The sequence below is a fragment of the Falco rusticolus genome, chromosome 16 (genome assembly GCF_015220075.1).
Source record: "Falco rusticolus isolate bFalRus1 chromosome 16, bFalRus1.pri, whole genome shotgun sequence".
NCBI lineage: Eukaryota > Metazoa > Chordata > Aves > Falconiformes > Falconidae > Falco > Falco rusticolus.
This window is the reverse complement of record NC_051202.1, coordinates 5,799,896-5,825,088: the sequence shown is the minus strand read 5'-3', so window position 1 is coordinate 5,825,088 and position 25,193 is coordinate 5,799,896. Positions and strand designations below refer to the sequence as shown.

General features: G+C 49.2%; 1 protein-coding gene across 14 annotated transcripts; it reads left to right on the top strand.

Moving 5' to 3' along the window:
* The first annotated feature begins 1,036 nt into the window (after nucleotides 1-1,036).
* Nucleotides 1,037-24,962, top strand: MSANTD2 (Myb/SANT DNA binding domain containing 2). 14 transcript variants are annotated; one of them, XR_005107806.1, is made up of 6 exons: nucleotides 1,037-1,558; nucleotides 11,085-11,154; nucleotides 11,230-11,276; nucleotides 12,766-12,848; nucleotides 13,497-13,541; nucleotides 14,174-14,221. XR_005107806.1 is itself a non-coding variant. In XM_037409832.1 (5 exons), exons 1-5 carry the CDS (start codon nucleotides 1,052-1,054, stop codon nucleotides 24,290-24,292), a joined length of 1,725 nt encoding a protein of 574 aa, XP_037265729.1. In that variant the 5' UTR covers nucleotides 1,037-1,051; the 3' UTR covers nucleotides 24,293-24,962. The 14 variants fall into 14 exon arrangements, 9 of the variants coding, with proteins under 9 accessions (XP_037265729.1, XP_037265720.1, XP_037265724.1 ...); XR_005107805.1 differs by having other exon boundaries at nucleotides 11,085-11,276; nucleotides 13,500-13,541; nucleotides 14,174-14,237; XR_005107802.1 differs by having other exon boundaries at nucleotides 11,085-11,276; nucleotides 11,415-12,848; nucleotides 13,500-13,541; nucleotides 14,174-14,237.
* The last annotated feature ends 231 nt before the right edge of the window (nucleotides 24,963-25,193 follow it).

Below are 25,193 nucleotides of genomic sequence, written 5' to 3'. Positions count from 1 at the left end.
CTCCGCACCCCCCCCCCCCATTTTGTTTAACCAACATGGCCCTAATTAAAGCGTTTAATTAAGGAGCCCGGACCGCGATGCCAAGCCGGGGGGGCCCCATAGGACCCCCAAACCCATCCCCGCTGCTCGGGGGGGGCGGGGGGGAGCTTGGGGGGATCAGATCTCATCGGCGCTTGTCAGTGTCGGCTTAAAGCAGAGCTGGGGGCGCAGCTGGGGGCCGGGACCCCCCCGCCGAGCTGCCCCGCCCCTCCCGCAGCTGCCCCCCCTCGCCCCGCAGCCCCGGTAACGGGGAGCTCGGCGGGCGGGGGGGGCTCCCTCCGGGCCGGCACCGGGGCTGGGGGGCAGCTGCGGGCGTGGCCCCCCCCGGGCCCCGAGGGCGAGGGGAGCCCTGCTGTTTGGGGGGCTCAGTGCCTGGGGAGGGGCAGCCCTATACGTGAGGGGTGCGCAGGCCCGCATCCGGGGGTGCTCAGCGCCAGGGTTGGGGGATGCTCAGCCCCACATTCGGGGGGTGCTCAGGCCCAGGGCTAGAGGATGCTCAGCCCGACATGTGGGGGATGCTCAGCCCCACATTCGGGGCGTGCTCAGCCCCCAGGCGCATGCGGCCCGGAGGGTTATGAGGGGTTTGGGGCGCCGCTGTCCCTGGTGGGATTCCCTGCCCCTACGGGGTCCGTGGGCTCTAAGCGCGCAGGGCCTATGGGGACTCCTCGGGACGGAGCCCCGGGGCCACGCCCACTCCCGGAACCACGCCCACTCCCCCTTGGCCTCACCCTATGAGCCCCGCCCCGCTCTGGCCACGCCCCCTCCATCCAAACCACGCCCCTCCCCCATTGGCCACGCCTCTTCCCTCACGACCGCACCCCCGGCAGCACGCCCCGCCCCCTGGCCCCGCGGGACACGCCCCCTGGCATCAAGCCACGCCCCTTGTCTCCCTCCCCGCACCGGGCCCCGCCCCCGTTGGCCCCGCCCCGCCCGCCGCGGCGGCCGTGCCGGAAGTCCCGCCCGCCGGGGGAGCCTCGCGTCACTTCCGCCCGCTCGGTCCGGCATCTCCAATATGGCGGCGTCCTGCGGCTCCTCGCAGCTCCCGGCTGCCGAGCCGCCGCTGAAGATCCCCAAGATGGAGGTGCTGTCGCCGGGCTCGCCGGGAGCGCTGAGCGACGGCAACCCCAGCCTCTCCGACCCCTCCACCCCCAGCGGCGCCTCCCCTCTCGGCCCGGGGCCGGGGCCAGCGGCCGGCGGGGCCGGGCTGGGGGGCGGCGGCGGCGGGGCGGGGGGCCGCGGCGGGGCCTCGCCCTCCGTCTCCTTCTCGCCGGGCGGCGCCGCCGCCGCCGCCGCTGCCGCCGCTTGCCGCGGGATGTCCTGGACGCCGGCGGAGACCAACGCGCTGATCGCCGTCTGGGGCAACGAGCGGCTCGTGGAGGCGCGGTACCAGCAGCTGGAGGGCGCCGGCACCGTCTTCGGCAGCAAGGCCCCCGGGCCCGCCATGTACGAGCGCGTCTCCCGCGCCCTGGCCGAGCTGGGCTACGAGCGCACCCCCTCCCAGTGCCGGGAGCGCATCAAGGTACCCCGGCGGGTGGCGGGCGGCTCGTCCCCGGGGCGCGGGGCGGGGGTGGCCCGGGTGGCCATCTCCCGGGGCGTCCTGTGGCCCTGGGGTGGGGGGGGGCGCGGCCCGTCCGTGCGATCACCCCGCGGGGTGTCCCCACGCCAGCCGTCTTCCAGAGCATCCTGTGTCACAGAGCCGCTGTGTCCCCAGGGCTCAGCCCGGGTTTTGGCCCGAGGTGCGGGGGTACCGCGTCCCCTGAGCTCCATCCTTTCCGGATCTTCCCTGAAGCCTCCTTTGGCCGTGGCTGTGGGCGTCCCCTGAGCTCAGCCCTTCCTCTGGCCCTGGGTTTGGGGGCACCGTGTCCCCAGGGCTCAGCCTTTCAGGGTCTCTCCACAGCAGCAGTTTTCCCCAGCATCCTTTGGCCTTGGGTGTGGGGCAGCCCATCTCCTGGGCGCACCCGGTCAGGGTTTCCCCACACAGGCAGTTTTCTGGAGCATCTTTGCCTTGGCTGCGGATGTCCCCTGGGCTCAGCCCAGCCTTTGTGCCCCTGGGTGCAGGGCACCCTACTTCTGGGCTCAGTGCACTGGCTCCCTGCAACACCCAGTTGGTATCTCCTGGCCAGGAGTGGGCTGGGGGCTGCGTCCTGTGGGTTCACCCCTAACACCTGCAGCCTCCAGCAGCATCTTTCAGACCCAAGTGCTGCATTCTTTGGGTTCAGCCACTCAGTTGCTCCTCCATGGATGGGCTGAGGCAGCATCCTTTGGTCCTGAGGGGGGAGGGACACAGCGTCCCAGCCGTCTGTGGACAGCTTGCGTGGACAGCCCCCAGCAGCATCATTTCCCCTGGGTTTTTGGGCACTGCATCCCCTGGGTTGCCTCCTTCAGCCCCGAGTGTGGTGGGCACTGTGGCCTTGGATGGGTTGACTCAGCCCCCTTACATGTCCTCCAGCATCTTCTGCCTGTGAGAGGGTGGCACTTGCTGCTCCCTGAACCCCCATTGCAAAAGGGGGCTCCCAGTTAATCCAGTGATGATGGGTGGCTTGGCCTCTGGTTGCCCTCTTACACTTGTGGCTCCCTCCATTGCTTTGGAGTTGCTTAACAGGGTACGTCTTCCCCTGGCTTGCACCAGAGCGTGCTGCAGTCTCAGAAACCCCTTTAATAATTGAGCTGCGTTAAACAGCCTGATGGGCTGCGTTTCCTTTGGCGGCAGGTTTTAAAGAGGGATCTTTCCAGTTGCATCGTTCCCTGGGGAAAAGGGAAAGGCTGGGTTTGGTGTCCATCTTGGGAGCAGCCGCTCCACGCATCCTGCTTTTCTGAAGAGGAGATATTTGGAAGGGTCATGGAATGGGGTGGGAATTTCTGTGGGGTTTTCAGTTTCTAAATGTGAATGAAGGTTGGAAGGGCAAGTTAAATGTTCCAAGCTTCCTCCGGCTTTTATTTTCCCCTTTTCCCTGCCCATGCAGCTGCTTAAAATACCGATCAGTTTAAAAAGTAGTATCTTGTTATTGCTAGGGGTCAGTGAGGCTGTTTGTTTCTCTGTTCCTCTTCTCATCCATTAAATACAGCTGAGCCAGCCCAACTAGGCTGGGATTCTGCAGGTGTATATGCCCGGGCTGTTTTTGATTTGCAAAATACATGAATTAAGGTATTCTGCAGTATCGAGGATGCCCAGGAATAAGTGAGAGACTCGCCCTCTAGTCCCTGTTAATTAGAACAGCCTTCATCTCTTCAAGTAGTTGGTCAAAACAAATGCCCTTCCTATGGAAATTTTAGTTTCTCAGTGTATTTTCCTTGTGTCATCTCATTGACTCCACGTATTTGCTGCTCAGGGATTTATTTCTCCTGAATGCATCCAAATATTTTTGAGAGGAATGTTGTTGCACCGTGAAACCTCTTTGAGCCCCTTGTTTTCTCAGAGGCTTTCAAGGTGCTTGTTGCTTAAATTGGTTCTGTAAAACTTCGGGCTTTGCCGGAGGCTGATGCACGATGGAAAAGTTGCTTGACGTGGTTTGTCTTTGTCCGCAAGACTCTGATGGTTTCGGGTTGTGGTGGGAGTTTGGGCAGCAAATGCAGAGGATCATTACCCCAATTTTGGCTGCAGACTCTGCAACCATCAGTGCTTTGGGGGATGCTGAGCAGGTTGTGAGGAGAGGTCTCGCTACTCAAGCAGCCCAGAGCTAGCTTTTCCAGTTCAGATGATGCTTTTGGATGGAGCTGGTTGCAGGTTGTGGCTGCTTTGGGGCCAGAGCAAGCGTTGTGGTGACTGCTGGAAGATCCCGTCCTCCCAGCGGTTTGTGAGCTTGTCGGAGAGGACAATTCCCCCCTTTCCCTTAAGAAGTGATGCTTGAACACATTTTGCCCGTGAAATGTTCAAGCTTGAAAGAACCACACATCACGCACCTGTCAAACAGCGCAGAGGGAATAAAAGACCTCAAGGCTTATATTTATCACCTTGCAACAGCTCTGAGAGCAGACCTGTTAGGTGTTTCTAGATCAACACGCAGTACATCAGGGCGGATTTTTCTTCAGTACTGTAACGTCCAGTTGAAAGGTCTGGCTGGAAGGGAGTTGTCCGCTTTCCATCTGTGTGCTGTCTTGTGCCTGTGGTCACTCACAGGTTGGCCTGTCCTCAGGCCATCTGCCGGGTGAAGAACAGTTTGACATCAGTTGTGTCCGGTGCCCTACACCTACCTGAGCTTTTGCATATCCTGGATTTCCCTCCATGGGGGTCTTCATCTGGAGGAGCAAAAATGTTTGTCATTTTCAAAGCCTTTGGGCTCCCCGTAGGTTTTTTGACTGGAATCGCTGTGAAATGAATGCTCATTGAAAGCTGGGGTTTCTTGTGAGAGCCAAGAGTTGACCTTCGTACGGGGATTGTCAGGATAGTTGCGGTAGCTTCTCCCAACCCTAAGATTCCAATTTTTGTCGGATTCCAGGTGGAATCGGCTGCTTGGCTCTCAAGCTTGGCCAAGAGTGAAAATCGCTTCTGGGTGTGGAGGGTCAATGCCTGAAGTCATCTCTAAGACAGAGTAGGACGACTTGAACGCACTGTTGGAACAAGGAGGTCACAGGTACTCCGTGGTCCTCCACTGTCAGCTGTCTGAGCTGAAAATAGAACCGGGGAGATGGTGATGAAGGAGCATATAGCTGCATCATCCCATTTATTATCCGTAATGTTCCATATTTCCATGATTTTATGGGATACTTAATGCCCACCGAGGGACAGTAGTGTGAAGGTTTTGCTGATGTATTATAAATGTAAATCGTGCTTAAACCGTATTGGATTCAACTTCTTTTATAAATGCGTTTTAGATAAGAACTCGATACTGGCTTTCTTCGGGACACCTGCCTTCCCTGGACTCTGCCAGATCTTGAAGAGCGAGTTAGAAATGAGCTGGAAAGGAAAAAGTCAACTCCGAAGAAGAAAGTTTTCCAGTTGTATCGCATAGATGCATTCTCTCCTAATTCAAACAGGATGCAAAGTAAGGTCCCGGTTCAGATTTTCGTCTGTCTCTTTAACATCTGCATGTGCTTTTCTGCACATAAGCAGTGCTGGCCTGCAAGCTGGGAATGAGACTGCTGTTGGGTTTGAGCCGCTCTGGAAGTGTCTGTTTCAAATTTAGGGATTCACATGTAAGAGTTCCAGCAGCTTTTGCTGGTTTCTTCCTTTGGAAAGAGACCATGACTCTGAGTTGGCTCTGAGGTCAGTGGATTGGTGAGCTCAGTGACTGGGAGCTGCAGGAGGATTGAAACGTCTCGATTTCTGCCTGTTAGGTTCCTGGAAAAGCTGTCTTGTGCTCTGTAGTTTTCCTCATCCTGGCATGTCAAGTTGTATCCTTAATCCTTGCTTGTTTAGCAATGTATTCTGACTGTCCCTTTGATGCAGAGCTCTCGTTAGAGTAATTTACAAAAGCGCACGTGCTTTTCATCCAGCCCTCCTCCTATTTCCCAAGTATGTTCCCGGTGAAGGATTTAGCCTGGTTTGTGTATCCTGAAACTCGTCGCCTCTCCGCAGCAAGTGCGTGGAGAGCCTTTTAAGTTTTAAGGTTTGACCTTAGCGCTGGTGTTTTGAGGCAGGCAACGGAATATTTGGCAAAACCCTTCCCAGACTTGCGCGCTGATTTTTGTGCCCTTCCCCTGGTGGTGGTGGATCAGCCAGGGAGCGGGAGGTTAGCTGTTAACTTGAGCTGCTTTTAACCACAGAAAAATGAGCCGTCGCCTCATGCTGTGAAGTTGCCGTATGAAGGCCAAAAGTCGACATATGCAGTATGTGTTCTTTGAGATCGCTTTCCATCGGGTAATACGCCGGGACATCATCGTTTCATCCTCTTCCAGCCTTCACACGTGGCTGCAGTGGCAGGGGGATACTCTGGGAAAGTGCAGGTGAGCTCAGGTTTTACAGTTGCTGCTGAGAGCGCAGAGCTGTGCGAGTCAAGGGGAATTTTCAGGCAACAAAGTCTTGCTTTATTTTAAAGGAGTGTTCTTGAATTTATGTGCTCCAGTTGTGGGTTTGGTTTTTTTTTTCGATACCGGATCTTAGGCATTTTTTTAAATCCGTGGAAGAATTTCTACTTCTGTTGCATGCATCTTTCTTCCTGGAAGAAAGAAATCAAAGACCCGCTCTCCTGACAGCGCTTTGCTTAGCTGAGCTGCGAGAGTGTTTCAGTGCTAGAGATTCCCTGGCTGCGGTTGGGGCTAGCGAGCCTTTCTCAAGCAGAGATAAATCCCTCCTTAAAAGTTGCCATTCAGCGGCAGGAGACTGTTAAAATTAATTCAGGGGCATTTTTAACATGTCAGTTCTTCAGCTACTGCGGAAATGCAGCTTCTGCTTTTATTTGGTGAGAGCATCACTGAAATTTGTTTGCTTCTCCCCGGAGTTGATGCCAAGGCATTGATTCAAAGAGAAGCAGCTTCAACATGTAACTCCTGGCTGCAGGAATTCGTGAGTCTCACTGCCGATCTCAAACCTGCTCCCCTGGTGATGGATTTTCTGTATGTAGTGACCTCCTCCTCGCCCTGGATGAGTGACTGGAGGATTCTGCGGGGTTGTGGTTGTCCGCTAAACATGTCATTCATTTTTCAAAGGAAAAATAAATACCTTGAAGACACTGCTTAAGCACTCATAGACAATGCGGGCACAAAGGGGAGAAGGGAGTGCCACGAACCCACATGAAATGGGAAGGAGTGAAAAATTACACCTGAGTATCAGCTCTTGGTGTTTTCTTGCTTTAAGCCATATGTAAAGCAATGACAACAGGGGCTTATTTGTAATGGGGCTGTGGTTTCAGCTGCTCTACAATGTAAACAATCTAATTTTAAAAACAACTTCACTCAAGATTTAAGGAAGGAAAAGCTGCGCTAACTAGACTGTGTCAGAAGTGATGCTTGCTGTAATCTAGTTTGACCTCCTGTGTGATATGGGAGATGGGATTTCACCCAGAATTTCATCATTGGGTCCAATGGTGTTGAGCAGAGTGGCTCTCTTTTAATTGGAAGACCTCAAATGATGGAGCATCAGTACATTTCGTAGCCAACTGCCCACCTTCAAAACAGCTTTGCTTCCTATTTATTTTTAATGCCTTTTGTCTTTGTCTTGTGTTTGTTATCTCAGGCTCAGGTCCTTGTCCCGGTAGCTCCACCGGCTGCAGTGTGTGCAGGCAGCGTTCAGGTTACCTCCAGATCTTTCTTTGGCTTAAATAGATTCAGATGTGCTGGGTTTTCCAGGCTGGGTGTTTCTTGCCATTTCTTGAATCCTCTCCAGCAGCCCAGCTTCTCACTGGAGGGTATCACGGGCCCCGGTAGTTTGGAGCAACTTTCTGTTGACATGTATAAGCTGGAAAAACTAAACTTTTCAGTAACAAAGAACAGATTTATTTGTTTTACTCCTTCTTGGACGTACTGTGGGGCTGCAGCAGAGGAGCATCTCTGGGAGGTGAGCATCATGTGGAGCAAACCCTCTTGCAGAGCAGCTGTATCCACTCTCTTCAGCCGGGGTATTTGCGGAGCAGTGTTGTGCTGGTAGGAACCTGGCTCACGTTGCACATGCAGGATTAGTGTCTTCACTGTCCAGCAGCTTCTCCAGCCACGCTGTGCCTCTCTGATGTTCTCGTCTGGTCATTCTGGTGTACCTGGGTCGGCCAGCGCTCATTGCATGGGTGCAAAATGATTCCCAGAGGGAGTTGGGAGCGAGCTGGCAGGATATGTCATTGAGGCAGAAAGGATTGATGGCCAGGATCTCATTGCAGAAGGACAAACTTGTTAAACTTGAACATTAAATCTCAGTTTGGGAGATGTATGAACATTAAATCTTTGTGTGGGAGCACACAATTTTTCCCTGTCATGCTCTTTGACTTGGGAAGGTGTTAAAAATCCTCCTCCCGATTTTTATCACTTGCCCTTAGCCCAGCACATGCAGGCAGGCAGAAATTTTGGACATCCCATCAGCATCAGTTATTGCAGAGGCTGTTTTGACATCAGGGAAGAGTGCCAACAGCAACAGTGCAGGAGGTGTTGGATGGTTGATCATGGACTTTAATTATTTCAGAAGTGACTGGATGCACCTGAAATGCTCACCGGAATGAAGCTGGTGTGAAAGCACACAGCTTTGAGCACCAGTGCAGAGGCAGATTCACTTTTATGACTCTCCCTGGTTATGGTCCGTGCTGTTAGGTGTATAAATTTGAGGGCCGAGTAGGTGATGCTCTCCGAACTGTTGTGGTCTCATTAGTCACCAACCCTCAACCACTGGTCCTGGTGAAAATTGGAGTTAAAGCTACCTTTGGTATTTCACTTCCAGCTTTTCCTGTGGATTTAGGTATTGCTTTCCACTGGTGACATTTTCTCAACACTGCTGAAGGCAAATGGCATGGACCTTCCTCTAGAGACCCTCGGCCCCAGGATTGGCAGCGACACGCTACTAGGATGCTGTTGTCTGTAAAGTTTTTAGCTTTCTGAACTGCATGAGAAGCTTGCCCCGTGGTGCCACCCACACTGATGCTTCATGTCACTCGGCTGAAGCTTGTTCTGGAGAGGAGCGTTTTCCCTCCCACTTGTGGGAAGGTTTGTGCTGCTTTTCATCTTCTGGAGGGGCTTCTGGCCTTGCTCCACTTGTTCATGTGAGAGTGAGAACCAGCAGGAATTTGAGTCTGTGTGGTCTCTTGTGGCTTGCTGATAGCAGAGATGTGACCTCTTGAGGACATCTCGGACCTCTTTGGTCTACACTGCTGCAGTTCGTGTGTTCCTTGAAAGGAAGGTTTTGTGGGTGGCATAAAGATGTCTGTCCTGATCGCAGTGGAGGTGTGAAACTTCCAAGTTTGATTTTAGGAATTGGGTGTTTCTGAAAGCAAGACAATCTACTGAAGTGTGGCTTTCGTTGCTCTAAAGTGAGTAGCAACGGGTTAGAGCAGGTCATGCCAGGAGTGGGCTGAACCTTACTCATGCATCTCTGGAAGCCAGGCTCCGCCTGTGGGATGCATCCATCCCATGGAGACTCTTCACAGAGCCAAAAGTTGTTGGCTGTGGTGGGTGTGGGCATGGCAGAAGGTTTTCCTGGCCTGCCTTCTCAAGCTCTAACTAGTTACTCTTCCTCCAGTGCTGTCTTAAACCAGGAGCTCAGTACGTCGACAGATGGAGGTGCCCAGGTGTGGAGGTACCTTTCCACAGGCAATACTGGAGAGTTTCTTCTCTCTGTCTAGCCTGATTAACATCAAATCCCTGAGAAGGGTATGAATAATTTTATTCTCAGCTCTCTAATAGCAGCAACTCACAGGGCATCTTTGCAGGTGACTATTTTGAGATGTGAGGTGCAGTCTGCCACTGCTGTGGGGAAGTTCATTGGCTCTCAGCACCACGTATCGCTGCGTGACTTCCTCACCTGGCTGGCCCACAGCTCGTTGTACCCTGGCTTCGTTCTCTCTTGGTCACTGGCAAAGTCCTGCCTCATCTATGTTTACCTCTGCAATTGGCTGTAGTGTTTCTGTAAATCATTCCTGTCCGGGCAAGAGCTTATTTTTTTAATACGTTTAATTGTGATTTAGAAATCGGCAGCGGTAGAAAATCTGCTGTGTGTTTTTTTTGTTGGGTTCTAGCTCTCGCTAACTAACCTAACTTGAAAACACATGGCTTACCTGCCTTGACTGACATCCCTTATCTGTGTCTTCTGCGGTGACTTTGCTGCTTCATGTCATTGTCCAGAGAGATCTCCGATTCCTATCTCGATCAGATGATCAACTTGTCTGTGTTCCCCCTCACCGCCTTTCTCCTCTCGGGACATTCTCATCGCTTTCCTTGTTCCATACCAGAGACCTCTGGGCCAGAGCCAAATCCTGCAGGAAGTCCTGTGGGTTTGGGGCACATCAGGATACAATTGAGGCTTTGCTCTTCAGTGCAAGGCGTGATTTATTTTGACTGCTGGTGTGTCCCTGAGTGCTGTGATCTGGCAGATGTGCAGCCACCTGTGGGGCTGGAGCCTTTGCAGAAAGGTCCAGCAGCTCCTGCAGTGCACACCTGCAAAGTCTGAGGGGGGGTGGGGGTGGGTTTGTACAGGGCTGCTTGTATTTTGCAGAGGAGTATTACAACTTGGTGTCTTGTGTTGGAGACACATTGAAATCCTCAGCTACCTTTCCGCAGTGATATATGGCTCTCTTGAGAGTTTAAGGTGCTCTTTCTTCTTTTATTCTGAACAGACCACAGAAATATCCTGTGTAGGTCTCATGTTCTCCTTGCACACGCCTTTTAACCTGAAAGTTTGTGAGCTAGCGGATTGAGCAGAGCTGTCCAGCTGCTGTAGCCCTGTTCTCTTGTACTCCCACCATCTAACCTGGGAATGAAGACGGCAAGACCTTCCGCTGTGCCGGTTGGCCCTCCATGCCCTACAGCCACTCCAGGTTTCAGAAGCCATTTCTTTTGCCTTGCTATAGTTTCATCTCGTGTTGCTTGTGAGTATCCTGGCACGATGAGGGAGGAAGCTATTTGATACTGCTGTTCTTCATTTGGGGACGTAAAGCCAAGAACTTCTCTCTCCCATTAAGTAAAAGAGCATCTTCAGAGCTGAGTGTTGTGCTAAGTGGTGCTCTGTGCCATTGGGACCCCTTCTAGGGCAACTGCTATCATTTAATTGACTTAAATAGATTAAAGTGGACACACCTGTAGGCCACCCAGCTGCTCTGCAGAGCTTGTAGCATCTCCCTGAGTAAGAGCACATCTCGGATCAGGGATCTGGAGTTTCTTGTGTTGGACCATCTCTGGGGTTATATAGAAAAAGCTTGCTGTGGTGTGGTTCTCCCTCATCTTATTTTTTGCTGGGAGGAGAACTTTGTCTACAGGCTTCCTCGAAGTCGTTTCCTAAGGCTTTTCTGACCAGTGTTTCTGATTGTCGTGCTGTAGTTCCTGCAGAGTGATCAGTTCTCCTGTGGCTTCACTTGTAGAGAAGATGAGGGCTCGTAAGTTAGAAACGGTGAGGAAGAACCACGTTGAGCTTTTGACTGTCTCCTCCTTCGGATTTCATAATTCCAAATTAAGCGGGATAATCTGTCTTCGTATTGCAGGCAGTGCTGCAGAACAATAAGCAAAAGCCTCGGTCTCTTCCAGTCTGTGCAGTCACTGGGCAGTTATCAGGTCTGTTTTCAGTTACTTGTCCTAAATTTACTGGTTTCTTGTCTGTATGTATCAATATATGTATGTGCACTTTAGGAACCACGGAGCAGGAGTTGAGCTGGACACCGGGAGGAATAGAGGAGGTGCGTAAGAAAAACCTAAATCTTAAATCTTGGCAGTCAGAATAACCTGCTGGGAGAAAGGTGTCTGAACCATTGAGTGCTATAAAATGTCCAGGGGAGGTTTGCCGAAGTCAGAGCAGTTATTTAGGTCTTACCAAGGTCTCTGAAGAAAACCATCATGGGAGGTGCAAACGACCGCAGAAGAAGAACCATCGATCTGGTCCGCCTCACCCCCTGCCACGTAGAAGCGTGTGGGCATCCATGAAATGGACCTGACCCGTGTTATGCAGAGGTGAACATCACTTAGAGAAGCGTTGGGGGCTGCCTGTTGGAGAAACTGGAGAGTGCCTCCAAGAAGAAAGAGCTAGTGGGGAATCTCTGTTCTCCAGGAAGCAAGACCAAGGAGCCACCAGCTGCTTGGCCACAGGCCTTGTGGTGCTTTTGAAAGCACCAAATGTGAGATTACCTCACTCAAGTCTTAGGTTATCTGCCGCCAGAAGTGGAGGTAAAAGATAGCTCACGCAGTCAGGTCCAGAAGCATCTAGGCAGGAACCTCAAAAGTACTCTTGATTTGCAAGACTAATGAGCAGTGAGAGTATTGTTCATTTATTTTTGCCCCCTTTCTGCATTGCTCCCTTTAATTCTTGTCCTAGTCTCCATCGACTTGATGCCAAGTTATTTTCATGGTAAAATAAGCCAGTTTGCAGCCTGAATGAAATAATTAATTGCTACTAGACTGCAACCTGGCGTGAGATACTCTAGCTCCATCGGTAGAGAGAGATGTTTGAAGCACACGCTTAAAACAGAGCAAGTGACTGTGGATGTTGAGGGTTCCCGAGAGGGCTTGGGCAAGAGTTTTGATGGTTTTTGGTTAACTGCACTGGAGACGGTTTGCTTAGCTTAAAGGCTGCTAATAATAATTCAGCTAGAGGCTCTAAATCTGCGGTTAACTCCGACGGATAAGCTGAGGCAGATGTAAGAACTGGGGTTTGGGAAATATATTTCAAGAAAATCTGACCTGGGTGGATTAGAGAAAGAGTTTGGGAGCGAAACAAGAGCTCGCCTGTATCGCTCGGTGAGATTTGAGCTGAAAGGAGAGAAATGGGAGTGAAAAACCCAATTTTTAACAACCAAATTTATCTGTACCCCAAGTGCTAGGACACCTAGTTTGCATCCGGTGAATATTGACAGGTTTCTTGGCCGGGTCTTTGGTTTCAGGTTGACATAGGCGGTTGTTTTCTACCCTGCTTGCAGACAGAAACTGAAAATGTGCTGGTGCCCATCCAAAGAGGATCTGCCTGTTTATCCCGAGAGGTAGCGAAGGCAGAACTGGGAAAGGTTCCACCTTAAACCACTGAATAACTCTGCTTATTGCTCCCTGTGTATTTATATGGGTTTTTTTTTATTTTGTGTTCTTTCTGTGTGTGTCTTTTTTTGTGTGTGTGTGTTTGTTTTTGAAACAGCAGGGTAAAACTGACTTGCTGCTTAGCAGTTTTGCTTCTGCCCCCAGGGCTCTGAATATGACGAGGAAACTGGTTAGAAATGTATTCCTTTCCCGCTGATGCTGTTAAACCAGTATATGAGGAGCATTAGGTAGGTTTGAGCTTGCTGGAGATGTAAAAGTTGCTTTTTGGGGGGAAAAAACAAGCGGTTTTTGCAATTGTATGTGTTTGAAAGTCCGTTACAGTCCTTCTCCAGAAAGCAAGGTGACAGGACTAGCTCTTCCCAAATTAATGCCTCTCTTGAAGTACAGAGGCGGCTTTGTCATTCAAGCTAGAACCTGAACAATCTAATAGATTTAATATGAAAAAAAATATTTTCTAGCGCTCTACCAATCTGAAAACCATCAAAGTCCATCAAACCTGGGGCGCATCATTATTTTTCAAAAGCAGAGCAGCGCTAAAATGAAAACCACGTTGAGGGATGCGCATAAAGATGTATTTTTATTTTTTTACCCCCAAATAGTTGTGTGTTCCTCCGGATTCAGGGGAAAACGGATGGAGATTGTAGGCTTCTATGGCTTTGCCTTGCGATTGTGCAGCGTCAGCCATCAGTGCGGGGTGTTAAAGGGATCCCCAAAAGTAGATGAGGCTTTTGCATCTTGTCTGTGTGGGAGGTTTCGGCCTCAGCGCTGTTTTTAAAGGTTTATTAGACAGAGCCGTCTTAGCATTGTTTCTTAATGCTTGATATCGAAGTCTGGGAATTTGGAGCATTATTGATTTGACCTCTTTTAAATTTCAGCAGCTTCACAAGAGGCAGAGTGAGTTAGTAAGGAATGCAAAATATGTAAGTAATATATATTTTCCTAGCTAAATAGTTTAGGCATATACATTTTGCACCTTTGTGTCTTCTTACCAGAGTGAGGAAGGTTGGACCGTCTTTGCTTTGGGGGACTCTTCTTTCTCTTTTCTTTTCTCTCCCCTCCCTGCTTCACCTTCTCCAAGCTGTGGGCACAACACCAGCTCTGCTTTTCTCCTCCTCGTAGTAGGTGTGCATTTTCTTGGCTGGTTGGTATCTCTGACTGGGGGTTTCTTGGTATTTTTGTTATATAATATTTTTTTTTTTTTTCCCCCTTTGTTACATAGCAGATCTGGGGATTTTTTTGACGTGGGGAAGAGAATAAATCGCCCAAGTTAAATCTGACGAACCTGTAGCTGCTACACAACTTTGTCCTGTGTCGTAGATGTTAACGCTAAATTGCTGCAGTGGCAATGTCAGATACGTACAATGCTTCCTGGTGGGTGTAGATTAATTCGGGAGCATTGCATTTAGCTCGTGAGCCTGAGACAAATACTCATCAGCACAAGTAAAAAACCCAAACCCTAAACTCTGCCTAGCAGCTGTGTAACTGTCTGCAAGTGAATGTATGTCCTTCCAACCGGTTGCCCCCTGATTAACGTGCTTTTTTTCTGTCTTAGACCCTTCGCAGGTGCTACAGCCGCGTGAAGGAGCATGGTGTTGGGAAGAGGAAAAGCAGCTACACGTTTGAACAGCTGGAGCAGGTGTTTGGGCAGGGAGGATGGGACTCCCAGCCCTGCCAGCCTGTCCTCATCAACAGCAGCGGCTTGTACCAGGAGCTGGAGTCGGACGGCAGCACGATGGAGGAGTATTCCCAGGAGGACTGGGGAAACCACAGTCAGGATCTTCATTGCTACCAGACCGGTGAACAGGAATTGGGTAAGAAATCCCACCTTGGAGGATCTTCATCCTCTGATTTTACCTGTGCTCTGTGCTCATACCTATCTGGTGTGTGCATATCTCAGTACCAGCTTCCACATTTTGGACATGATGTGCTCGAGACGCTGGGATGTCCTTGGGGAGAAAAGGGAAGGAAATTCCCCAGATCGTCATCAAAAGCAAACCGTGGTTCCTGAAGTATTTTATCATCAGGACTTGAGTTTAAGGAGCCTAACAGGAGGAAATAAGGGCTGTGTGGCCAGAAACGGTGGAGGGAGGAGGTGATGCATTCCCTGTCTCTCCTTCCCCTCAGTTTTACTTCCCCTCGCAGGATTAGGGAGACACTTTCCCTTTCAGTGCTGCCATGCTTTGGAGGTCCTTGGGTGCCAGTTGAACCTGGACGTTGCTGTTCAAACCCCGTTGGCTTTAATTATGAACAGAACTTCAAACTGCTGCTATTAATACCAATGACTATAAAAAAAGAATGTTACTCCTTCTTCACTTATACTCTGTATACATGTTTTCCACATGTAAATATGCTTATATCCAGATGTGTGGCCTTTTTAAATAAAAAAAAAAAAAGGCAAGCTCAAGCTCCAGAATTGAAACCTAAACTGAACTCTTCCGCATGCTTTTCTTGCCTGAATTACTGGTGTCTCTGCAGAAAGATCAATATATTAATTAATTTGGAGACTTGGTTGTTGCTTGTGGCTTACTGAACTGTGTCACATGGAGCAAGGTACCACATTTTGCTTGAAAACGCACACTGATCTGAGTAGTTCTGTGGAGAAGTGGGTTTCTTTAAGCATATTTATCTCTCTTGAGCCACTGATCCTAAGGGTGCGTGTTCCTCCATCGTCTGAGCAAGGGGGTTGTTTTCACAGCATCAAATTTAAGTCGGTCAAATTCAACGGACACCCAAGCGAAGCAGTAGTTAGGAGGTGAATTGGATAAAAAGGCTTATGGTACGATGATGGGTTTTTTTCCGTTGTGGTTTGTAGGATGAAACAGGGAGAGGAGATGCAGTCATGTATCTGTACTCACCTGTGTTCGGGGGACCGGTGAATTGGGATGCTTTGAAAGAGGCTTAAATCACAGTTTAACGTTAAAATTTGTGAGTTGGTTGTTAACTGCATTCCAGTTCCCGCCGACTCCTTCCCCAGGGGATTTAGAAGTCAGAAATATATGGGAGAGAAACAGTGGGGAGAAGAGTGTGTTCCAAAATGTATGTAAACGATGGGTAATTCAATCTAGTTCGACTCGTTCTAGTGAGTCAAACTGTGGTTTCCCAGTTTGTCACCATTTTCCTTCAGTCAAATCGGAGGCATTTGCGTGCACTTGGGCTGACAATATTCGTAATGTTCAGAGAAGTTATGAGAAAAGCACTTAGCACACAGCATCTAAATGGAATACAGATGCATTTGTTCGGGTCCTTGCTCTTCAAACGCACCATTGAAAGCAGACCAGCCTTTTTTCTTTCTTTTTCCCTTTTTTTTTTTTTTTTTTTTAAACAATGTAGTTTGCAATTAAAATGATTTGTGATTTAATAGCAGGAATTGTAGTCTTGTACTTGAAAGGTTTTGCACTTGCAGAGATAGATGCAGATCTTAACTTCCAAGGAGAAAAAAACGCCCCAACACTGTTCAATTATGCAGGATTTAGGAACTGGGGCTGTCTCGTGCAGAACTCTAGCCTAGCTTAGGAAGTAACTCTGATTTATTTTTTTTATTTAATTTTGGCCTTTAAAAAAAAAAAAAAATGCCCCGGGAACGTTATTTAAAATATAATAATGTGTTGGAATTTTACCTTTCAGATGAAATGCCTACCACAAAAAGAACTTTAAAGATAAAACAGGAATCTTCAGAAGATGCACAGTAAGTAATTTATGAATGTTTTACCCTGAAAAGTATTTCCCTGGGGATGCTGTGCAGGAGGGGAGGATATTTGAGACTTCTGATTATAATTATAAATACATTGTGCAAGACTATTCATACAGTTGAATCTGCTTTATGCATTATTCCAGTTACCTCAGAACATCTGAAAAGCTTCACAACTCTGTTTCTTCTTGGCTTCGTCATTCAGCAAATGAAACAAGAACTTACTACATGAATGCAAGGACTTAAAATGTGGATAAAATACATATCAGATTCATCAGGGCTGTGTTTGAGCAGGCTGTGGGTATCGTGACACGAGGCCAAACTCTTGGATTTATTTGTAATCCTGGTTTTGATTGGGTTTTGGTGGGGTTTTTTCCCATTTGCCTGAAGTTTGCTCCTTTGGATGTAAGGAAAAAGGAGAATACAGGAGGAAAGAAAGAGCGAGAAGAGGGACGCATCAACCCAGTAGTGGTGTGTACTGTTGGCTTGGTGTGAGTAATGCTTGCAGGAAAAGTTCATGCATCTCTCCCCCTTGGTGGGAAGGCATGCCAAAGCTTGTTATTTTTTATTATTATTATTTTTATAACTTTCCAGAGCTGACTTGTAACCTTTTGGATCAGTTTAATCAGACGTATACTGGAGCATTTCAAATGCTTTGAGCATGCGAACGTCCCTTGCCTCGCCAACAATAACACAGAGCATTGCAAAAAATGAAAGGAATTGTGCCGTGTTTACTCGGACCAGGGTCTGCTTGCTTCTGACCTTTAGGGGGGTTTAAAACGTGCAGGGTGGTTGCAGATCTCTCTGCAGAGGGAGTGACCCGTCACAAATTGGCTCGCAGACCCCTCTGGGTGGGTTCCACACGCGAGATCCCCGACAGGCATTTGTAGAGTCATCCAGAATCAATCTGGTGTTTCCTTCGCTGGAAGAGGAGCTCCTGTAGGGTAGGAAGCCATCAGCGTGGTATACATTAATGTAGTGTCCCTGGTTAGTAATGCAACAGAGGCTTTTTACTGTAACTAAATAAAAAATATCCTCCAAAACAACAACAACAAAAAAAGCAGCAGCGGTTTTCATTGTAATGGCCTCACTGCATCAAACTCCTTGCTTCAGATGGATTTTCACAGTACCTGCAGGTGACTCTTTTGCTAACGTGGAGCAAATTCGGTTTAGCAAGTCAGGGATGACATGGAGAAAAATTAATTTTTTTCACGATAAATGTTACTATTACCTCTTTGAACGGTTTCTTAGGACTGTTCTGGGATAATTCTACCTTTCAAGGTGTGCTTTAGGGAGCTGCATAGAAAATAATCCTGAATTTTCTGGGGTGGAGGCTTGAACTGCCTGAATCTTCTCTTCAGGTTTTGATGTGCAGATGGACGGCTGGATTAGATTTGGTAGATTAGACCTTCCAGAGTTTTCTGGTCTTCCCCTCTGCCCTCCCCAAGCTCCCTGTAAAGTGCACAGAAGTCTCTGAACTGTCGGATATTTTGTGAAGCGTGCGGGTGATAAGCACATCTTACGTGCTCAGTGGAAGCACAAAGTATCTTCCAACACAGAGTTTTGCAGAAAACTGCTTTTTCCCCCTGCTTTATGAGAGCAAGGAACTTTTAAACTCTGACTTAGTAGATTAAAAGCAGTCAGGGGAAGCATGGCTGATGTGAAGATAAGCTGAGTATTTATTTATTATCTTCAAAAAGTAAAATTGCGCCCATTCTTAAAAGCCACAGACGATAAATAGATGCCAAACTTTTTCACCTCTTTGGCCAGCGTTCTGAAATACGTATAACTTATTTCAAAGAAGGTAGGGGGCTTCGGTTCATCTGCATTCTTGGTCAAGTGCAGATTCTTGGGAGAAATAATCTCAATAAAATTGGGGGGAGCGGCAGCGCTTTCAAATTCTTTGCTGAACCTTGTGATGTGATTATTGACACAGAGAAATTGCAAAGTGACCATGCTGGACTATAAGCACATGTATTGCTAAAATCTTGCTTTTGCTTCCTTCTGTCCCTCCCCTGGGTTTTCTCGAAGGGCTTTTTTGGAGCTAAGCAGCTTGCAGAAAACCACGGGAGCAGATGTGCACCATGACATTATTTTTCTAGCAGAGAAGGGTGGGAGAGTGCCACCGAGATGCTCGCTATGGGAAATTTATCCCTGAGCCCTTTGGGTGCTGGAATTTGTTCTGGCCCTTCTTTTCCCAATAAAACACACACCTGTGAGGCTTCTGTCGCTGTCAACTGGCCACAAACCTGCAGAGACAGAGGGAACTCGCTTTGCTGCTGCTGCCTGCGAGGGTTCGGCTGTTCTTGCCGGTGCCGGGACCTGATCACGCACCAGCAAACCTAACACGTTGCGTCTCCAAGCAAGCTGCACGGCACGTTAGCACGGGCAGCGCTGCCTCCCTTAGCTTCAGGTAGTAAATAACTGGCCTCCAAGGTGTGTAAGAATTTCCTGGGCCGCCTAATTTTCAGCGGTGTAAGAAGCGAAGAGCAATAGGTAAGCTGCATCCAGGTCCTGTGCTCCGTCAACTGGATGCTCCTTCCCCACGTCGGCTCGGCTGTTGCATCCCCTTGGCACGCTGCTGCCTCCAAATAAACTGTTTTGAAAAAGTGAAACGCTACTTAAGACTCTGTTCTGCTATTTTCAATTTATTTGAGGAGCGGTTTGATTCACTTGCGGGCTTTGTGAAGATGAACTAGAAAAAGCTCGGGGAGCTGGGTCCTTCACTGAAACCAGCTGTTTCAGCCTCTTTGAAGTCTGCTTTTGTTTGGAAACAGCCTTAGAACAAATTTGCACCACGTCTTGTCTCGCGTGTTTCCTCATTTGAATTGCAAAAGCTTCCGAGGAGAAAGAAATGCAGATGGCCAGTCTCCAGCAGGGAGGTAGTGGTGTGACGATAGGGTGAAATCAAGCTCTAGGGCACCTTCTGCAGATGAAAAATGAGATTGTCCTGTGACACAGGGTAAAAACCCTCTGCTAGCTGAGATTTTTTTTTTCTGTTGAAAAATAAATAATGGTAACAGTTTGACTCTTTGCTGCTTGTAATACCTCTGCTCGGCTGAGTTGTGGAGATGCTGGATAAAGCCTGGGAAAGCAAAGCTCAGCAGGATGCCCCGAGCCATCAAGTCCTGGTGGAAGCAGGAAGAGGAGATGCTAAAACCAAAAAGCAGAGCTTTTTAAAATTCTGGTTTTCCTATTGCTTCCTCTGGGCTCGAAGTGATGGATTCCCCCTGTGGAAAGCCCTTCTCTCCCATACGTGAGGTGCTGCTGGAGATCATCTCTAGCAAAATTATTCCTCTTCCCAGCAGGAGCAGTTTGAGTGACTAATTTTTTTCACCAGAGCTTCAGCTCTATTTTGTGCCGCACTAAACTTAGCGACAGTATTTATAGTGTAATTAATAAAGGTGGGGGCTTTTTTCTTCCTTTTTTTTTTTTTTTTTTTTTTTTTTTTTCCTCTCTCTCTCTCGGTTCTTAGCTCTGTTGAATGAAAATCTACCCACGCTGCTTTCTCCTGTCTCTGGGTTTGGATGGGGCTGATTTCTTTAAATTGACTTCAGCTGTCTGTCTCGAGTCGGCTGAGTGTGTAACAGCAGGGGAACGCGGCTGCGTGCCACCAAACAGCCCGATGCTCCGCCAGCGCTGGCCGTGTCCATCGTCCCCCCCCAAAGGTGGCCTTGCACATCTGTTACGCTCCAAGAGATGGAGAAATTTGGCAGAAAGTAAACCCCCTTGCTTTCCAACTCTCCTCACCGGAACGGGAGGTTGGGTGCAGCAAGGTTTCAATTCTGAGTGATATCCAATTTGCCACTACTAGTCCTGTCATGTTTAATGTGTAAATTAAACCATCACTGTTCTGGATGCACTAAGAGTGGTCTGCACCTTCAGTCCTGTCATACTCCAGGGTTTGGTCGTGTTCAGTGAGAAACTGTGACAAGTGGCTACTTAAACGTTGCGGTTTTATTTGTGCAACAGATATAACGGGGTTTTTTGGATTGCCGGTGATTTCTGCCTGCAAGAAAGCGCGTGCAAATATGATGTTATTAAGTATAAAATGCATGAAAAGGTTATAAATAACACAGCCTGGCTATAAATGTTAGGGAGTACTCTCTAGAGAGATTTTTTTTTTTAAGATTCCTGAGAAAAGTGCTCAGTGTCAATCTCACCCAAGGGGGGGAGAAGCAAGGCTCAGCCCGTCGGCCGATCCCGGTAGGCTGAGATGGAATTTCCCTTGACTTGCCCACAGTGATATCTTCTCCTCCAAAAATTCCCCATTTCCCTGGCTATTTTATATCCTTTCTACCTTCGAGGTGGAGTTTGAGCGACTGTAGTCCTACGTACCTTTTACCACGATCGGTGTACGTTTCTCTCGCTTCACGTAAAGGTATAGTTGACAAGAAATGGAGGACGCAGACTCAGAGAGGAGCGGTCGCTTCTTGGAGGCGGGTAGCCTTCGGGGTGGAGGTGCGTTTTGGTATTAAAATGATACTAAAATGGGCAAAGTTCACAAGAGGATAGCACTTCGGCAAGGTCTCAAGAAACCGTTGGCTCAGGGGACCAGATGGGCTGGTTATCAGTGCTAGAGGACCATTTTTTCCCATTTATCACCACGGAGGCTCCGCTCCGCTCCACCCTCTGTGGGGTGTTGCAGGGAGTTGCCGTCCCAGTGGATTCCTCATAGTCGGCTACAGCCGTGTCCCATCCTCGGAGCTCTTCGATTTTATACTTTTCCTTAATGGGTGAACAATGCTACGTTTTTCATATAAACCTTTGGTTTCAGATGCAAACCTTAATTTTACTAATAAACCCACAACATCCAAAAGCCTAAAAAAAAAAAAAGACATTTTCCAAACGTAGCCGTGCCGTGCTGCTCGGCATCTGAAGAAGCTGTAGAGAAGCTTTGAAACAGTTCGGGAGTGCCGCGGTGCTTGTATGTAAACAGAAATGGATTTGGGGTGAATTTGGGTTTCTCTTGTATGGTGTTCCTCCCCTTGCTGCTAGACGGGGGGAAGTGGAAATGACTCCTCAGAAGTCTCTTAAAATAAGGGGCAGGAGTTTGTTGACAGTGCAACAGGCGTTTCTAAACCCCCCTGGTTCAAACTCAGCCCCGCTTGCCAGGCAGGTCCCCTCCTTGGTGCTCTGGAAACTCGTTTAGGCTCCGATCTCCGATGGTGGCGGAGGTGTGCTTGCCAAAACGCCTCTGAAGGTCTATCCGGGAATCTTCTGGCATGGATACTGCTGCTAAATAGTTAGGATAGACGGCACGTGGATGGATGTGGTCCCTCCTGTCGCTCCGAGGAGTGAGCGATCCCAGCCTGGACTGCTCGGACCCACTCCGGGGAGCTTGGAGGTTGGCAGCGCTGGTGTGCTCCAGCCGTCGTGCACGGAACTGCTCGACACGAAGCTCCGCAGTGCTGAGCCTGGTGCCCGCGCTCTGCCCCGTGGGTACCGGATCACCTAAAGGACAACCAGCGCTTGGAGAACCTTCCCAAAATCACCTGCGTTGTGTTCACACCTATAAGAGCGGGTGCTGCGAGGTTGGACCTCTCCAGCACCACAGCCGGGGTCTGCAGCTCCCAACCCTTGTTCTATTTTTTGAAACTCTATGTTGATTTGATGGAAGAATCTCCAAGTAGAGATTTATTGGGCAGAAATGCAGCTGCCAGAGTGTCAGTCCCAGGGGTTTCCTTGTGCCGTTTGAGGGAGGTCATATCTGCTCTTGCTTAAAGCCTTCCGTGTCCCTCACCAGTCTCGTGCTGGACTCCACTGGGAAGCTGCTGGGAAAGGCTGATCTCCGGCCCGCCAGCAACTGCGGCAAAGGAACCGGCGAGAGGAGGGAGGTTTGAAAAGAAGAAAACTGGTGTCACGTGGAACTGAAGATGTTCTCCTGGTGGGATGGGGGGGGAGAAAGGGTCCTCGTGGGGGGAGGAAAGGTCCTTGTGGGCACGTGGGGACCCCGGTGTGATTGCAGTTCGGCTTTACAGGTGCGGCACAGCAGCTACAGGCGAGGGCTTGCACGGAGCAAACTTAAATCCCGTTTGTTGGACCGAGAGAGATTTCTCTATTACCAAGCGAGTCGCATTATCTTCCTACAGCTTTGATTATAGGACAATAACTCCTAAAATTAGTAGTTCTCCTCACTAGCTAATTACGCCCTAACTGCCTCATTCATCCTAGAGGAAGCCGTTCCAGCTTGCTTCAGGCGCACGCGAACGCGTTCTCCCGATGGCTTAGCAAAGCGTAAATCCATCCGTGGAAACTTGCTTGGATGCCGGCGTCGTTACTGGAAGCGAAAAGAAACTTTTGGAAACGCGGGGATTTCTTTATTGGCTCTCCAGAGGGATTTCTGCCGTCCGTCCCGCAGCGGGTGGCCGCATCGGTTGTGTCACCTTCACCGGCATCTTCTGCCCTGCGGGGTCGGTCCCTTGAGCCGTGTTTGGGATGCAGCTCCGGGACCGAGCCTTTCGGAGGGGCTTGGCGCACCGCTTTGTGGTTTTTACAATTCCAGCCTCATTCGCTGGACTTAATTTGGGGGTAAATTTGAAATGGAAGCTTTTTGAGTGGCAGCTGCAAATTAGGGCTGCAGCTCCGGTGGTCTGTGACAGACCGCGGGCTGTCATTATTTTTTACAGTTACTCTCCCAGAAACTGAGTTTGTTCAGTGGTGCCGGGCACGTGTTCGCTTGCGGTTGCTTCGGACCAACGCAGGTGGGAGAAGGACGTTTCCATGCTGTGTCTTTTTTGGGGGTTGGGAAGAGCAGAAATCGTTCTTGGAAGCTGGACTTGGGGGTTTATCGGCGATCGTTTGCTTTCCCGGGTTCTCTCCCGCAGAACTTTTGGCATGCAATTCCATTTCCAGCAGAGATCGGAGTTTGCTTCCGATACTGGAAGGGGGTTGGGTTGGGTTTTTCTGTGATTTTGCTGAGATTAATTAAAAAGCAACCATCGGGGCGGGGTTATAAACCAGAAAGTCACGTAGCAATATAGGAGGTATATAGTAATAAAATACCTATGGCTTAAAAAGCAGCTGAGGAAGCTGAAGGGGATTAATATTTTCTGCAGGTTGCCAGGATGGTTTCACAGCGCCAGTTTACTGATGCCTTTATGCTTCTGTCTGTGTTTTTTAATTTCCAGGAAGCGTGACGTCATGCAGAATATTATGCAAATCTTGGAGTCGGTCCAGTTGAAGTGGGAGCTGTTTCAGAGCTGGACGGACTTCTCCCGGCTACATCTTTCTAACAAACTGGCCATTTTCGGCATCGGTTACAACACCCGCTGGAAGGAGGATATTCGTTACCACTACGCGGAGATCAGCTCGCAGGTACCCCTCGGCAAGCGGCTCCGGGAATATTTCAACTCGGAAAAACCGGAGGGTCGGGTTATCATGACCAGAGTGCAGAAAATGAACTGGAAAAACGTTTATTACAAATTCCTGGAGATCACCATCAGCGAAGCCCGATGCCTGGAGCTGCACATGGAGATCGACTGGATACCTATTGCTCACTCCAAACCCACCGGGGGAAACGTCGTCCAGTATTTATTGCCGGGAGGGATCCCCAAAAGCCCCGGCTTGTACGCCATCGGTTATGAAGAGTGCCACGAGAAGCCCCTCTCCCCGCTAGCCGAGCACAGGGGGACCGATCCTGGCAATGAGACTCAAGGGGAGCTGGAGGTCCCTTCGCCGCAAGCCTCCCTCCGGGTGGACATGGAATCCGCCCGGATTATCTACTGTTACCTCGGCATCGCCGAGGTCCGGACTCTCCAGCAGTGCCTGTTTTTACACTTTCAGGCAAACACCAAAACCTTCAGCAAAGATTGGGTCGGGATCAACGCCTTTTTATCTCAGAACTGCATCGTTGAGCCCGGCGTGTCGCCCAAATCCATCTACATCAAATTTGTGGAAGTGGAGAGGGATTTTCTTTCCGCCGGCTCTTTGGTAGAGTGCCTGGAAAAAGCCATCGGATACCCCTTAAAATTTAACAACTGAGTCTCGTCCTTCATAAGGATCAGGGCTTTCTGCCCCTTTTTTCCATCTCGCTACCAGACGCTTTCGGATCCTGTCCGTTCACAGCCGGGCAAGTCAGACTTTTCCGCCTGGAAACGAGTTTTGGGGTGATAAGAGGCTTGTGGGCGCTTCCCACGAGCTCATCGCCAGCAGGCGAGCGCGTCCTGGCTCTCCCGCCAGCCGGACCGGCCGGTTTTCCCACCGGAGCGGCGCAGCGAGGAGAAGCCCCCGGCCCATGAAATGACTGTAGGTACATTCCACATTGGACAAGCGCGTACACGTGGCGTTTTCATACGAAAAGCTGGTTTTTTTGGTTTTTCTTTATTCCACGGTGTCTCATTTTTACGCATCCGTCTCTCTAAGTGTTATTATGGATCTGAATAAATAAGCAATAGATAACGGCAAGTTAAACCTTGAATCACGTTAAAGGAGACTGTTTTTCAAAGCCACCCTTAGATACTATTGTATATAATTTAGAACTTCACTTTTTTCACCCATCAAGTGTTCTCCTCTCTCCAAACAGTGTTGCCTGCAAAAAGACTTTGGTTTCTGTGATGTATTCCACTTTACTAGTAGTGTTGCCATATCTGCTTTTATTTTATTTTATTTTTTAACATTAAAATAATTCCTGGCCTTTTTATTTTTCTTTTTTTTTTTTTTTTTGTTTGTTTGTTGTGGGGTTTTTTTTTGGGGGGGTGGGGGGGTTTGGGGGTTTTTTGGTTGGTTTTTTTTTTGGTTGTTTTTTTTTTTTTAATTCTAGTTAGCCTCTTTGTGAGAATAACCTGGCAGCTGGGAAACATTTTTTTTTTTTTTTTTCCTGTCAAACCATGCTTATGGATACAATCAAAGCTGTGAGAATGGGGAAGTGGGATTTGGGGATGGG

Excerpts from the sequence above, each read along its gene's own strand:
- MSANTD2 (XM_037409832.1), top strand. The coding sequence starts at position 1,052 with ATGGCGGCGTCCTGCGGCTCCTCGCAGCTCCCGGCTGCCGAGCCGCCG. Across the intron at positions 1,559-13,496 it reads AGTGCCGGGAGCGCATCAAG|CAGCTTCACAAGAGGCAGAG; the intron begins GTACCCCGGCGG and ends TTTAAATTTCAG. Across the intron at positions 14,433-16,245 it reads GACCGGTGAACAGGAATTGG|ATGAAATGCCTACCACAAAA; the intron begins GTAAGAAATCCC and ends TTTACCTTTCAG.